The following is a 12,696-nucleotide window of genomic DNA, read 5'->3' as shown; positions in this document are numbered from 1 at the left end:
CCACTGACCGCTGAATTTTATACAGAAAATCTTTGATAGCAATATTTCTTTTACAGACTCAGCCTGACAGAACTTTAGGTTGATGTCTCGTGTGATTGATTAGCGTGAGGACAGATGTCACGGTAACACTGATCCTGGCTTCCTGATGTTTCCTGCAATTGCGTGACTTTGTATGGAGCTTTTGATCCTGTATATCCTGTCTATGGTAAGCAGGCTGAGACAGCAGGGTTGTCATCCTGAATAAATCAACGTATGGGAATTTGTTTTAATATATATATTACAATAAAAGCCCCTTTTTGCATATGAAGCAAAAGTCAATTAAATGGATGAATAAATAAAAACACCTGCATGCCACCGCATCTGGCGACTCTTCCAGGCTGCTTCTCAGAGTTTGGCTCGGATGTTCCTCTGACGGTCTGAACCTGCGCGCTCTCCACCCTCCTCCTGCTGCCTGCTGCCGGGACTCAGTCACGCCGGACGCGCAGGGAAGCCGGACTGGAGACGGATGGCAGCCGCGGAGGACCTGATGGACAAAGCGCGGCTCCTCGAGCTGCGTTTTTTCTTTTTATTAAATTGTTCATGTTGATTTGTTTTAATTGTTTATTTTTATTTTTATTTTTTTATGTCTTTTGGAGTACCCCAAAAGTCGTGAGCGCCCCCCCCCCTTGTGACGTCGCAGCTTTGTCAGCAAGTTTCCAGAATGCGCCTCTCGGTCGCGGTCGCCTTCGCGCCACTTGCACGGATCAGCTGACGGCGGCCCGGCCGCGGCTCAAAACTTTGGCTGCCTTCGCTTTTACTTTGGACTTGGTCCGCGCGCCCTTGCTCTCTCTCTCTCTCTCTCTCTCTCTCTCTCTCTCTCTCTCTCTCTGGCGCGCGCGTGTTTTTTCTTCTCCTCCTCCTCCTCCTCCTCCTCCTGCTTTCTCGTTCTTCACGGTTCCGGCTGCAGCCGATTTGAGCTGATTTACTTGTCACATGTGAACAGTGTGGACAATGATCGCTGAAGGTCACCGCGTCTCTGCGGGGCGCACTTGTCCCGCCGCCGCAGCCGCAGCCGCAGCCGTGCATCATCTTTCCTTTTGCGCACGAGATTTGATCCACAGATAACTTTTTTCCCTGGTGTGTGTGTGTGTGTGTGTGTGTGTGTGTGTGTGAAAGAGAGAGAGAGAGAGAGAGAGAGGGAGAGACACACTCACGAACCAACTGGACTCTGTTCGGGGTGCAACTTCAGGCTTGAGGCAAACGGGACAATGACTCGGTGGGAACTTTTCCGGGTGATCCAGTAAGTGAGTGAGCGAGCCGAGTCGGTCGGTCGGTACCCCACCACCACCCCGAGGATGCTGGGAAGCCCGTCCAACAACGGCGGCATCCGAATGCTGGCGCCGCCGGCTCCCAACGACGAGCGGCGGGTGGAGTTCGTGGCGCTCACCGCCGTGCACACGGAGCGCAGCGAGCCGTCCACGCCGGAGCGCGGCCACCCGTGCCACCGCACGGGGCTGCTGGGCACGCCGCTGCCGGGCCCGCCGGGCCCGCGGGCCAACGCGTCGGCCACCAGCAAGCGCTTCAGAAAGTTGCAGAACTGCCTGTACAACGTGCTGGAGAGGCCCCGAGGATGCGCGTTCGTCTACCACGCGTTCATGTAAGTGCGCCGCCACGGCTGTTTTTCTTTGTGACTAATTGTTATCTCACTGTGCCATGAGTGCAGTAATTCACTTCTTGGACCCCCGTCTGTCCCCCACACATCGCGATGGTCCGCACGGCAGGTGGCGAATTTAACCAATCAAACCTGCGGAGTCGCTTCATGCGTCTGTGTATCATCATCATGCCACACGTCACGGCTCCCAGGTGGGCGTGTAGGGCTTCTCATGGTGTGACGATGAGATTAAACCATAAACATGTAGGATGTTAAATTATTATTTTTTTATTTTTTTTAAATCTGAATAAATAAGACAGTAACTTAACTTTTTTTTTTTTTTTAATGAAAAAATCCTTCACAATTTTAAAATTATGCACGTTGACAAAATTGTGAACATAGTAACAAAAGTGTTCAGTGTTTCAGTAGGAGGGTCAAATGAATGTTGCAGCACAGGTGAAATCCACCAGACACCTTTTAAAGATAAAAGAAATAAAAACACCCCAGGATAAAAACTGAACTGGAACCTTTTCTGAACTGTCACTTCTCTCTAGTGGCTCAGCAACTCCACAATAAAATACCGTCAAACTCACGCTTTAAGGCGGCAGCAGCAGCAGCAGCAGCAGCAGCAGCAGCAGCAGCAGCTCCCCAGCAGGCTGAATTATTCCATCTGGGATTGTGAAGTAGCTGCGAGCCATGAGCCCCGTCATGTATACATCATGTAAACAGTGGAAAAGTATGAGCTCAGCGGCCGCTGCGGCTGTTCCCCTCCAGTTGGAGCAGCGGAGACTTTGAATCCGACACACAGAGCTGTGGTTGTCCGAGGGGAACTGAGCCCGACTGTCCGAGGGGAACTTTGACACTTTAGGAGGTCAGCAAGGGAGCAGCGTGTCCGTCCTCACTGTCCACCCCCCAGAAAGGACAAATCAGTCAGTTCTTTACTTCTTCTGTTTGCTCGGATGTGTGTGTGACTTCCGGAAAACATCCCTCTGTGACGTCACAAAGAGCAGCGACACTTGTCCCTGGATTATAGAAAACACTTGACTCTCTGAGACTGCCGGGTTTCTGTCCACTTCCAAACATTTGACCAGGTTCACCAGAACATCAGTTTTACCAAGATGCTGCAAACAGAGGGCTAACTATGCTGTTTTCTGGGTAGCGCTGGTTTATTTATTTATTGATTTATTTATTTATTTATTTATTGTACAATTAATCATGCAAGGCTGCTTCACTGGAGTCCAGGATGAAAAATACAGGTCTGCTAAATATGTTAAGGGACTTTAAAAAAAAAAAAAAATTTTTAAACTGGGAATAATCTGAGAGTGAACTCGATGCTTCTCCCAGAATGTGACCGAGAGCCAAAGTTCACTTAGTTTATGTTGCTGCTGCTGCTGCTGCTGCTGCTGCTGCTGCTGCTGCTTGTTCGGGCGGTTGTGCCTCTGCAGCTGTCATCCAGCTGTGTCGACACCTGGCACAAAGAGCACAGGGTATCGAGTGTGTGTGTGTGTGTGTGTGTGTGTGTGTGTGTGTGTGTCGGGCACTTTTAACTTTCTGCTTCAGTGTTTATACAACGGCAGCCGTCCCCCTGCTGTTGCCATCGTGTGTTTACAAGTGAGGGGAAACCCCCTGTCCCCTCTCGTCCCCTCGTCCCCCTCGTCCCCTCTCGTCCACTTCTCGTCATCCCTCTGCCCCACTGGGCTGAGTCTCTCCCTCTTTAACGTCTCCCCGCTGTGTTTGACTCGGTGTCAGTGGGCTCCTTGTCGCCCAGGATGACCTTCTCTTCTCTGATGACTGGCTGCTGCTGCTGCTGCTGCCGCCGCCGCCGCCGCCGTTGTTGTTATTTCTCTGTCGGAGGAGGGGCAGGGGAGGGGCAGGGGAGGGAGGGGCAGTGGGGGCCGAGGTGCCCGGATCGCGTTACAGACGCCGCAGCTTTTCGCACTGACTTTGGAAGACAGCCGTCCGCAGCCCCGGCCTGGGCTTTTTTTTAATATATTTTTTTATTCACACACACGCACACGCATATATGTATGTGTATATATATATATATATATATATATATATATATATATATATATATATATATATATATATATATATATATATATATATGTATATATATATATATATATATATATCTGTTTATGTATGTATACATATGTACACATACATACATACATAGATATGTCAACGCTGCAAGGCTGTGAGATCAGCACCTTGCACTTTTATTGCAGCTATCAGATGAACACCAGGGCTGGCCAGTATTTGGCTCGTCAGCTGCGGCCTGTCAGTGCTTATTCACAGACGGGACGGTGTGTTAATTGATGTCAGCACTCAGTGGAGTTGACGTGAAGCCGAGCTGTTGTTCCTCAACGGCCGGGTGTTTATCAGAGCAGAATGGGGTCTTCAAGGCTCTCCACGGTCGACTTTGTACCCCGCGACTTTTCATGTTTTGTTTTTTTTTGTGACATGTCAGACTTCAATGGAGCTGAGCTGCATATATATATATATATATATATATGAAACATATTTTAATCGTGATTAATCGCATGAGTGTCCTGAGTTAACTCACGATTAATTGCGTATATAAACAAAGCTCTATCTAAAGATCTAAAAAGAAACTTTGGTATTTAGCCCTCTGCTGACATTGCTTCAGTCAATATTCTCCTCACTATATGGATAAATCTGAAAAAAAAATCCGACATGTATGTATTTAATTCTGTGTATTGAAAGTGTAACAGCGAGGTGTTGGTTATTGACCTTGCAGAAAATGGGGAATAATCAAGAACACTTCAGTGTCGACCAGGTGTGAGGTTAACAGTGTCTGCTGTCCCTGTGTCTTCCTGTTTGCTTGGGACAAACTTTCTGAAAGTTGTACGCCTGTGAGATGAAGCGGGTTGAGCTGTGCTTGCTGCTGCTGCTGCTGCTGCTGCTGCTGCTGCTGCAAACTTTCACTCGTGCTGTCAGTCAGAGGTTGTACCATAACAGTCTTTCTGTTAATGGCAGTTCCTTCCGCTGCAGGCCGCAGCGCCGTGCAGCTGCGCCTTGCCGGTGCTGCCCTCGTTGTATCTTCTACTTCCTGCAGTGGTGTAACATTTTTATTCTTGTGGGTATACTCATCCCCCCCCCCCCGCCACCCCCCTCCCAACCCCCCGCCCCCTCTCTGCCCGCCCCCTTTGGCACTAACGCTAGGGCTGTGACAATGACTCTCAAACAGATCAGAACACAAAACATCCTTTTAATCACATTTTTAAATGGGAAAGTGAACAATGTGTTCTTTGCACATTCTTTAGTGGTTGTACGGTAATTTAGAACCTTTTCTAGTGGCTATACCATGCATGCCTGCGTATCACGTAGACTCCACCTCTGACTTAATGCCTTTTGATTTTCTCGGCTCCTCTTCCTCCTCCTCCTCCTCCTCCTCCTCCCCTGCCTCTTGCTGTTCTTCTTTTAAACGCATGTCTGAAGTGTTTCAAGAAGCGTAGCAGGTTCCAACACTAACAGCTGGGAGTCTGTTCTCCTCCTTCTCCTCCTCCTCCTCCTCCTCCTCCTCTTCTCTCTTTAACCTGGCTCGAGACACAAACCACTCGATTCACTTCTAGTTCTCCTCTGCAGACGGGATGGTGTGATGGTGTGATGGTGCGGCGCTGTGGGGGAGGGAGGCTGGCAGCTTCCTGCAGTCGTTGACTCAACTCTTGGTTGGTTTTAACAGTGAATGGGTGACTTGTAAGTTCAGGAGCTGCTGCCACTGCCCCAGCAGCGGCACATTTTAGTCAAATTACTCATTCTCTGAATCAGAAATATAGACACATTCACTCTTGATGTCTTGGAATATACTTCAGAATTTGGTACGACCCGTTTTTGTGTCACTTTGTTTTTCCCCACATTGAGAAACAAGTCGCCGCCAGGCAGGAAACGGCAGCGCAGGCAGATTATCTCCTCGATAACTGAGCTGCGAGATGTTGAGGCCGTCCAGTTTCACCCTGCAACCGTACTTCCGTTCCTGCACACACTCTTGCACAGTCGTACACGTGTGTGTGTGTGTGTGTGTGTGTGTGTGTGTGTGTGTGTGTGTGTGTGTGTGTGTGTATGCGTAAGCCTGGCAGTTGAGCGACAACATTCAGGAGGATCATGTCAGTGTTTCCCCTCACCTTTGACCCCCAACCCATTTCCACCAGCGGCGGTGCCACATTTAGACCATCACATGGCCGCCCACTCGGTCCTCAGTCATCCCCCCCGACAGGAGCTCCCCGGGGGCCGCCGGCTCTCACTGGGGAAAGAAAATCAAGCCTCTTTGTCAACGGGAGCTTTGACAAATCAAAGGAGCATTCTGGACTTTTTCCCTTTGGCTCTGGTCTGGTCTGGTCTGGTCTGGTCTGGTTCAGTTCAGTTCTGAACTCTGGACTACAGACTGGGAACAGAGTGGAGGTGGAGGCAGTGGGGAGCGAGCAGGCCAGAGTGATTGATTGGTTCTTGGGATGGTGAAAATATACCGGTCATGTATTAATGATGTCCTGGGAGGGACGGAGACGTGGAGAAGGAGTCCAGCGTGGAGGTTCTGGACCGGCGCTCCAGCAAAGCATCGGCGTCTCTTCACTTTATGATGGCTGTATTTTTCGTTTAACAGCTAACTTGTGTGTGCGTGCGTGCATTCTGTACATGAAATATTGATGGAATAATGTATGAGATCTTAAGCCTGATCTAATGCAGATCTGTCTTGGAAAAGCTCCGAGTCTTCTGCAGTGGCTCAGAGTTGGACTGAGCCAATCAGGGGCCTTTAAAGAGGCAGAGGTGCAGCAAAGGCCAGTTGTTGTTGTTGTTGTTGTGTTTTTTTTTTTTTTTTCATCCGCAACCACAATCTGACCCTACTTGCATTGATTGGGTTAGGGCGAGTTTTATGAGTACGGGCATCGAGTGTTTGCCAGTCAGAAGCAACTAGGCGCAGGTCTGCGCTCACTTTGGTAGCAAGCAGAGTGTGTTTTTGTCAAAAGTAGGAAGTGAAGTCATACTCATCGTTTAGCTGATGCTCCTCAGATTATCTTAGCTCATAATTAGCTTGTCGACATTGTTTGTTTGACCGTTTCCCCCCACTGACTCAGTTTATTTATCCTTCTTTACGTAATGCACAGAAGTACCTGGCACTCTGACCTGGAGAGGTTCTAAACTGCAATTTAATGTCTCTTTATTTTTTTTAATTAGCAAAAAAGTGTAATAAGTGTATAAGCGTGCATTATTCATGCCTTTTATCGAGGTTACCGTCAGTCAGACATGGTTGGGAGGGTCTAGGGGGTCCCGTGTGTGTGTGTGTGTGTGTGTGTGTGTGTGTGTGTGTGTGTGTGTGTGTGTGTGTGTGTGTGTGTGCGTGTGTGTGCTCGTGCTCGCTCGCTGCTGGCTCAGTCCAAGAACCTTTGGAAACAGGTTTATTGTTGCTTTTAATCTCTTGCGCTAACGCTGCTGTACGCAGGATGCAGCTAGCGAGCGCCTCATTAGAGTCCAACGGCCCCGCTGACATTATTAAACTCGCTAAGCGGAGACAGCTTTGTTGATTGAACGCCCCCCCCCCACACACACACACACACTCCCCCTGCCCGTCTATCCTCGTGTCAGTGACGTCCTCTGAGAAAAGCTCCTTCGGTGCTGCTTGTTTTTCCTTCTTTTATGGCCAAAGCAATAACGCTGTTGCCGCCGCCGCCGCTACGTCCATGCTAATCTCATTCGCACCAACCATTGTAGACTTTTCCTTTCGGAAACTGATCTCCCCAAAAAAAAAAAAAAAAAACTGCTTTCTACTTGAGCCTGGCAAGGTGGATGAGTGAGATTTCAGTAGCGAGACTAGCGAGCCGCGCTAATCTTCTCTCCTCCGGTCCGGGGTCAGATGGAGACCGCCTGGTCGGCGTTTCCAGGTTCCCAGTCGGGCAAAGAAGAGCAGAAATCCAGCCTGAGCCTCCGCCACCCCTCCCTGCCCTGCGGCGAGCCGCTCTGAAAACTCCTGACGCACTCAGCCTGCCTATTTTTTTCATTATTAATGAAACTCTCAAAGAATAGCTTTTTTTGGTCAGCACACGGGTGTGTTTTTGTTGATGACGAGGGAAGAACGAGGGGTGGACCGGAGTGGCAGTGAGAGAGTGATAGAGAGAGAGGGAGAGGCCACTTTGCACTTTCTCTCTCTCTCTCTCTCTCTCTCTCTCTTTCACCTCCCGGCGACTTCACGCTGGACACTTGCTTCTCAATTAGCGCCGCTGTTTATTTATTCATTTTCTGCCTCTTATCTGTTCACCTCAGCAGCTCCTGTAAATTCTGCCCCATTAAGAATCGTTGATGAGCCCAACCGGGCCAAAGACCCGCCCACCCGTGGCCATCACTCTTTCACTTCCTGTCATCTTTGGCCCCATTCGCCCCCGCCTGCCGTCTAATTGTCTCACCCTCGCTGCCCCCCTCTGATTGGCCGTCCTGTCCTGGCACTGCTGCTGGACCAAATAAAAGGAGACAAAGGAAAAGATGATACACATATAACATAAAAATGCATTCGTATGTTACAAATATGTAAGTTTATTAAGTTGTTTTTATTTTAGGTGATTGTTGTTTTTTAGCACATCTCCTAATTTTAAATGAGCAGATTTGCTGCAATTTATCAGGATGGTGAAAAGAGAAGTCGTTTTTTTCCAGACTTTTTCTCACCTCAGATGAGTCCTTAAATTTTAAATAGAATCTGTTACATGTCCACGTGTTACTTCTTAATTACTGGTGTTAAATAGATGTTGAAATAGTTGATTAGAACGATAGAATGTGTTTAACCAGTAATTAAGCTGAGAGCAGCATTCCCTAAAAGCACCAGGACCTGATGAAGAAAATGAAATATTCATAGCTGGCTGCAGGGTCGCACTCGGCCCGGCTGGAGATGCTGAGACACTCATTTTGGCTGAGTTCTTTTTTTTTTTTAAAAAAGCACAAACAAACAAAGAAAAACCACAATAATGTCCTGCCGTTCCAGGCTCCTGATGCCTCAATTGGATGCTGAGCTGCTTCCCATCTGTCAGGCCCATTCATTTGTATGCAGACTGGGAACTGTTCACCCTTGGACCCCCCCGCCCCCCACAACCTCCCGTGCCTTCCCCCTGAGTGACTCGCAGGAGGGGACATCTTGGCTTTAGCAGCAGGGTTCTGTGATAACAATGTGATACCTCATCCATCCATCCATCGATCGGCGGAGGAGAAATTCTCTCTCCGTCTGAGGCTAAAAGGGGCTAATTTGTGTTCACACACGGAGGCGGAGCCTCTGAGAGGAGGACCTGGAAGAGTCCGGCTCAGCCGCTGGATTCTTTTCTACTTTCGCTGCAAAAAGTTTGTCTCTGGGGGCAGAACGGCGTCTGCCCGGAGCGGGACTCAGGTTTCCTCCCCTACACACACACACACACACACACACACACACACACTCACTCAATGTGGGTTTTTGGGGTGAGGCTGTTGTTTATTCGCTCGACAGTGTGGAACATGAAACACGGCTGAAGGTGAAAATCTCTGCAAACGTGAAAATTGAGATGCTCTCAAATCCTGCAGGCACGTCCAGTAGAACGAGTCAGCCAGTCAGTCAGTCAGTCAGTCAGACAGTCAGTCAGACAGCCAGTCAGACAGCCAGTCAGTCTCTCCCAACATCCAGGAACCAGTGTAGTTAGCCCTCTGTTTACAGCCTCTTGTCAAAACTGACGCTTTGTTGCCCCTTCCGCATGTTTTGGAAAGGGGACAAAAACAACAAGGCCCTCTCAGAGGGGCGGAGCCAACACCTGGTTGCAGGCGTGGCACCCTCTGTGACATCACAAAAGGGTAACTTCTAGATCTGTGAGCTTTTAACCCAAGCAAATCAAAAAAGGGAACAAAAAAATTCAAACTTTTCTTATTTCAGCAAAGTTCACCGACAAGAGGAAGACGCTGGATTTTTTAAAATTTGAAATTATTACAAAAAAAGACATTTTGTCATAAATAATGTTGCGGGAAACAACAATTACTCCTGCTGCCTCAAACTTGTGCCTTGGCTAATGTTGGTTCTCCTGTAACATGTGTAACATCTGGCTGGATGTGTCAGACGCCAGTCGGGTTTATCAGCTCTCTGATTGAAAAGTATCGGTGTGGCCTTGATATCTGCGACCCCTGGCCCTGTGTTTACTCGCTATGGGATTGACAGCGCAGCCCGCAGTGTCGCACACGGCACCGACATCTGTCCGACACCTGGACGGAGGCCACTAAGAGACCTCCGGTGTGAGAACCAGTAGCATCGGTCCGACTGTTATCTCCTTGCCGGCGGCGTCGGCAGGCCGCCAATCGTCAGCCGTCCGCCCGATAATGTGGAAAGTCAACGGCGAGCCGAGGAATTAGTGTGTTTAGATGGATGTGTGAGAGAGCAGCGCTCCCCCCGCCTCACTGGCCGGCCCACGCGGCCGCCGCCGCCGCAGGGCATTAAAGATAAGTGATGATGAACTGCAGCGGGCTGTTTTTATTTTTTTCAGCTGCAGAGGAAATACAATCGGAAGCGGTGCCGAGGCTCCCGAGGCTCCTGAGGTGATATCAGGCAGGGGGCGCCGCTAGCGAGAATTTAAATATTTGTTTTACTTTGCATCTTTAAAATTGATGGACTGTGTTTGGTGATCCGGAGTTTTATCGTTTGTTTTTATGGAAAGTCAATGGAGACTTCACTGGGGTTTTTTTTTGTGCCTAATCCAGCCAATAAAACACCACAATCCAATACGTGCTGTTCCAAAGGAGGTGTATTCAGTGCATTATGTGAGATCTTTTCAAGCGGCTGCCACCGTGAGGACGTGGCTGCATCGCACAGAGCTGTGATTTAGGACGCGGTGGAAAACTTGAACTGGTGAAGGTCAAGTTGAAGGTCAAGTTCATGACCGACCGGCGTGTGAACGTGTTGTTGGTTGTCACGTCCGTCTTGGAAAGAGCCCGCGGGCGTTGGGGAAAGAAAAGGGGAGGAGCCAAGCAGAACAGCTGACTCCAGGTGTAGCCAGTAGGTAAGCTGCTAGCAAAGGCTTCCTGGTCGTAGCCCCGCCTCTTTCTCCTCAAAGGAAGTGGACTGGCTCAAAATGTTTCATATCGGAGCTCGGGGGGAAAAAACAAAAAACAAAACAAAACGCATCTGTGAGGGATTTCTGTGTTTGTGGTAAAACTCTGTCTGCGTCCGTCTGTCCCCCTCGTGCCTGTTTTTGCAGGCCGGCGTTGTCCTCCTCCTCCGCTGTTGTCCTCTCCTGTCAGCGCCGGTGAGCTGCGAGGCTCGTCTTAAGTGCTGTTAAGATGGCCTCTAATTTATAACGACACCGGCTATAAACATGTGAGGAAGCGGCGCCATGGAGACACGGCTCAAACACAATCACAACGTAGGCCAGTATTTATAAGGCCTGTGGAGAGTGTGTGTGTGTGTGTGTGTGTGTGTGTGTGTGTGTGAGGACGGTCGTCAGCATAGAGACTAATGGCATTCATTATGGCTTCATTTAACATATGCGATAGTTGCCATTTTTCATCTTTATTACAGACACATTATTTTTTTCCAGATTTGTGTGTCTGTGATAAAAGAGAAACACTGACAGACTGTATATTTATCAGGGACAAATGAAAACATTTGTCAAAGTGAAGGAAAAACTCGGGCGGTGATTGGTTGAATCCTCTGCCAGGCACAAATGGTCCAATCAAATTCAGGGGCAGGGCAGGACGCCATGGCCACACAACAGTTTGCACCAAAGCTGTTGAAGGGAAACAAAATAGCATCCATGCCTCCTTCACCTTCTTCTTCTTCTTCTTCTTCTTCTCCTTCACCTTCTTCTTCTTCTTCGTCTCCTTCTCCTCCTTCTCCTCCTCCTTCTCCTTCACCTTCTTCTCCTCCGTCTTCGTCTTCTCCTTCGTCTCCTTCTCCTCCTTCTCCTCCTTCTCCTTCTCCTCCTCCTTCTCCTCCTCCTCTTCCTCCTTCTCCTTCGTCTCCTTCTCCTCCTCCTTCTCCTTCTCCTCCTTCTCCTTCTCCTCCTTCTTCTTCTCCTTCGTCTTCTTCTGAGGAGCTTTGAGCAGCCACTTCTCACTCTCGGCCCTCCAGATTTGTTTAAATGCTCTGCAAAGGTGGAGCGGAGAGGCAGATTGGTATTTTTCCCTCTCCTTTCCATCCCTGGAGCTGTTTTTGTCCCTTCGTCACGGCATAACTTTTGAGTCAGTTGAGACCAGTGGGCGGAGTCAAGATGTGTTTTTCAACACAGCAGATCTGGAGTTTGGGATCTGCTGGGCCAAGGTCAGTACGACGTGATTCACTTCTTGGGGGTGGGAGGCGGGGGGGAGCATCCCGGAGCCCTGTGTGACATCATCCGTCCAGGTTGGACAGGTGGTCTCGTCCAGAGCAGAGAAGCAGAGAAGCTCATGGATGTCAGAACCTGCAGAGACGATGAACCTGGTGAAGCTGGCGGCGGCTCAGCGCTCGCTTCTCTGCTGCCGCTGAGATAAAAGGCTGGGGCAGCTGAAAGATGTTTTCCTGACTCCTAAAACATGGCCACAAATCCTGGAAAGAAACTTTCTACTTCAGCCTCAGTGCCAAAATAAAGAAGAAGAAGAAGAAGAAGAAGAAGAAGAAGAAGGAGGAGGAGAAATCCCTCCGCCTATAAACACACTGTAAATCTGTCCCTCCCAGTTTGTGTGCGTGCGTGTGTGCGTGTGTGTGTGTGTGTGTGTGTGTGGTGCAGGTGGGCGGAGCCTCTGCTCGTCTCTTGGCCCAGAGATGAAAGTGATGTCAGCAGGTGTGTGATGAGAGCTCGCAGGCGACGCTTCTGTTCCACTCCGACCGTCTCGTCTCGTCTGTCCGCTGCATAATGCAGGACCCGCCCACCCCCCCTCTTTCATTATCTATCTGTCTCGCCGATAAGACCCGCCCACTCCTCATTTCTCCCCATATGCATCTATTAATGCCTTCTCTTCTCGGTACTGTATCTTCATCTTCCTCTCGGTTATCAGCACTTCATGAATCACGTCCGTCCAGACGTTTGACCTCCACTGAGACGTCTGAGTTTGTCCTTACTTTACGTTCCAATCCAAGA

At 49.2% G+C, this 12,696-nt stretch overlaps 1 protein-coding gene across 2 annotated transcripts in view; it reads left to right on the top strand.

Annotated features, from left to right (window-relative positions):
- The first annotated feature begins 677 nt into the window (after positions 1 to 677).
- kcnq4 (potassium voltage-gated channel subfamily Q member 4) overlaps positions 678 to 12,696 on the top strand; it is a 40,355-nt gene continuing 28,336 nt past the window's right edge. For both annotated transcript variants that reach the window (XM_076016164.1, XM_076016163.1), the window contains exon 1: positions 678 to 1,636. In XM_076016164.1, coding sequence (XP_075872279.1) covers positions 1,335 to 1,636 — 302 coding nt within the window. In that variant the 5' untranslated portion in view covers positions 678 to 1,334. The remainder of the gene's footprint in view (positions 1,637 to 12,696) is intronic.

This window comes from Nelusetta ayraudi, unplaced genomic scaffold, assembly GCF_046127955.1.
Source record: "Nelusetta ayraudi isolate G7.1 ecotype Tasmania unplaced genomic scaffold, CSIRO-AGI_Nayr_v1 ptg000219l, whole genome shotgun sequence".
Taxonomy (NCBI): Eukaryota; Metazoa; Chordata; class Actinopteri; order Tetraodontiformes; family Monacanthidae; genus Nelusetta; species Nelusetta ayraudi.
This window is presented reverse-complemented; position numbering and strand designations above follow the sequence as displayed.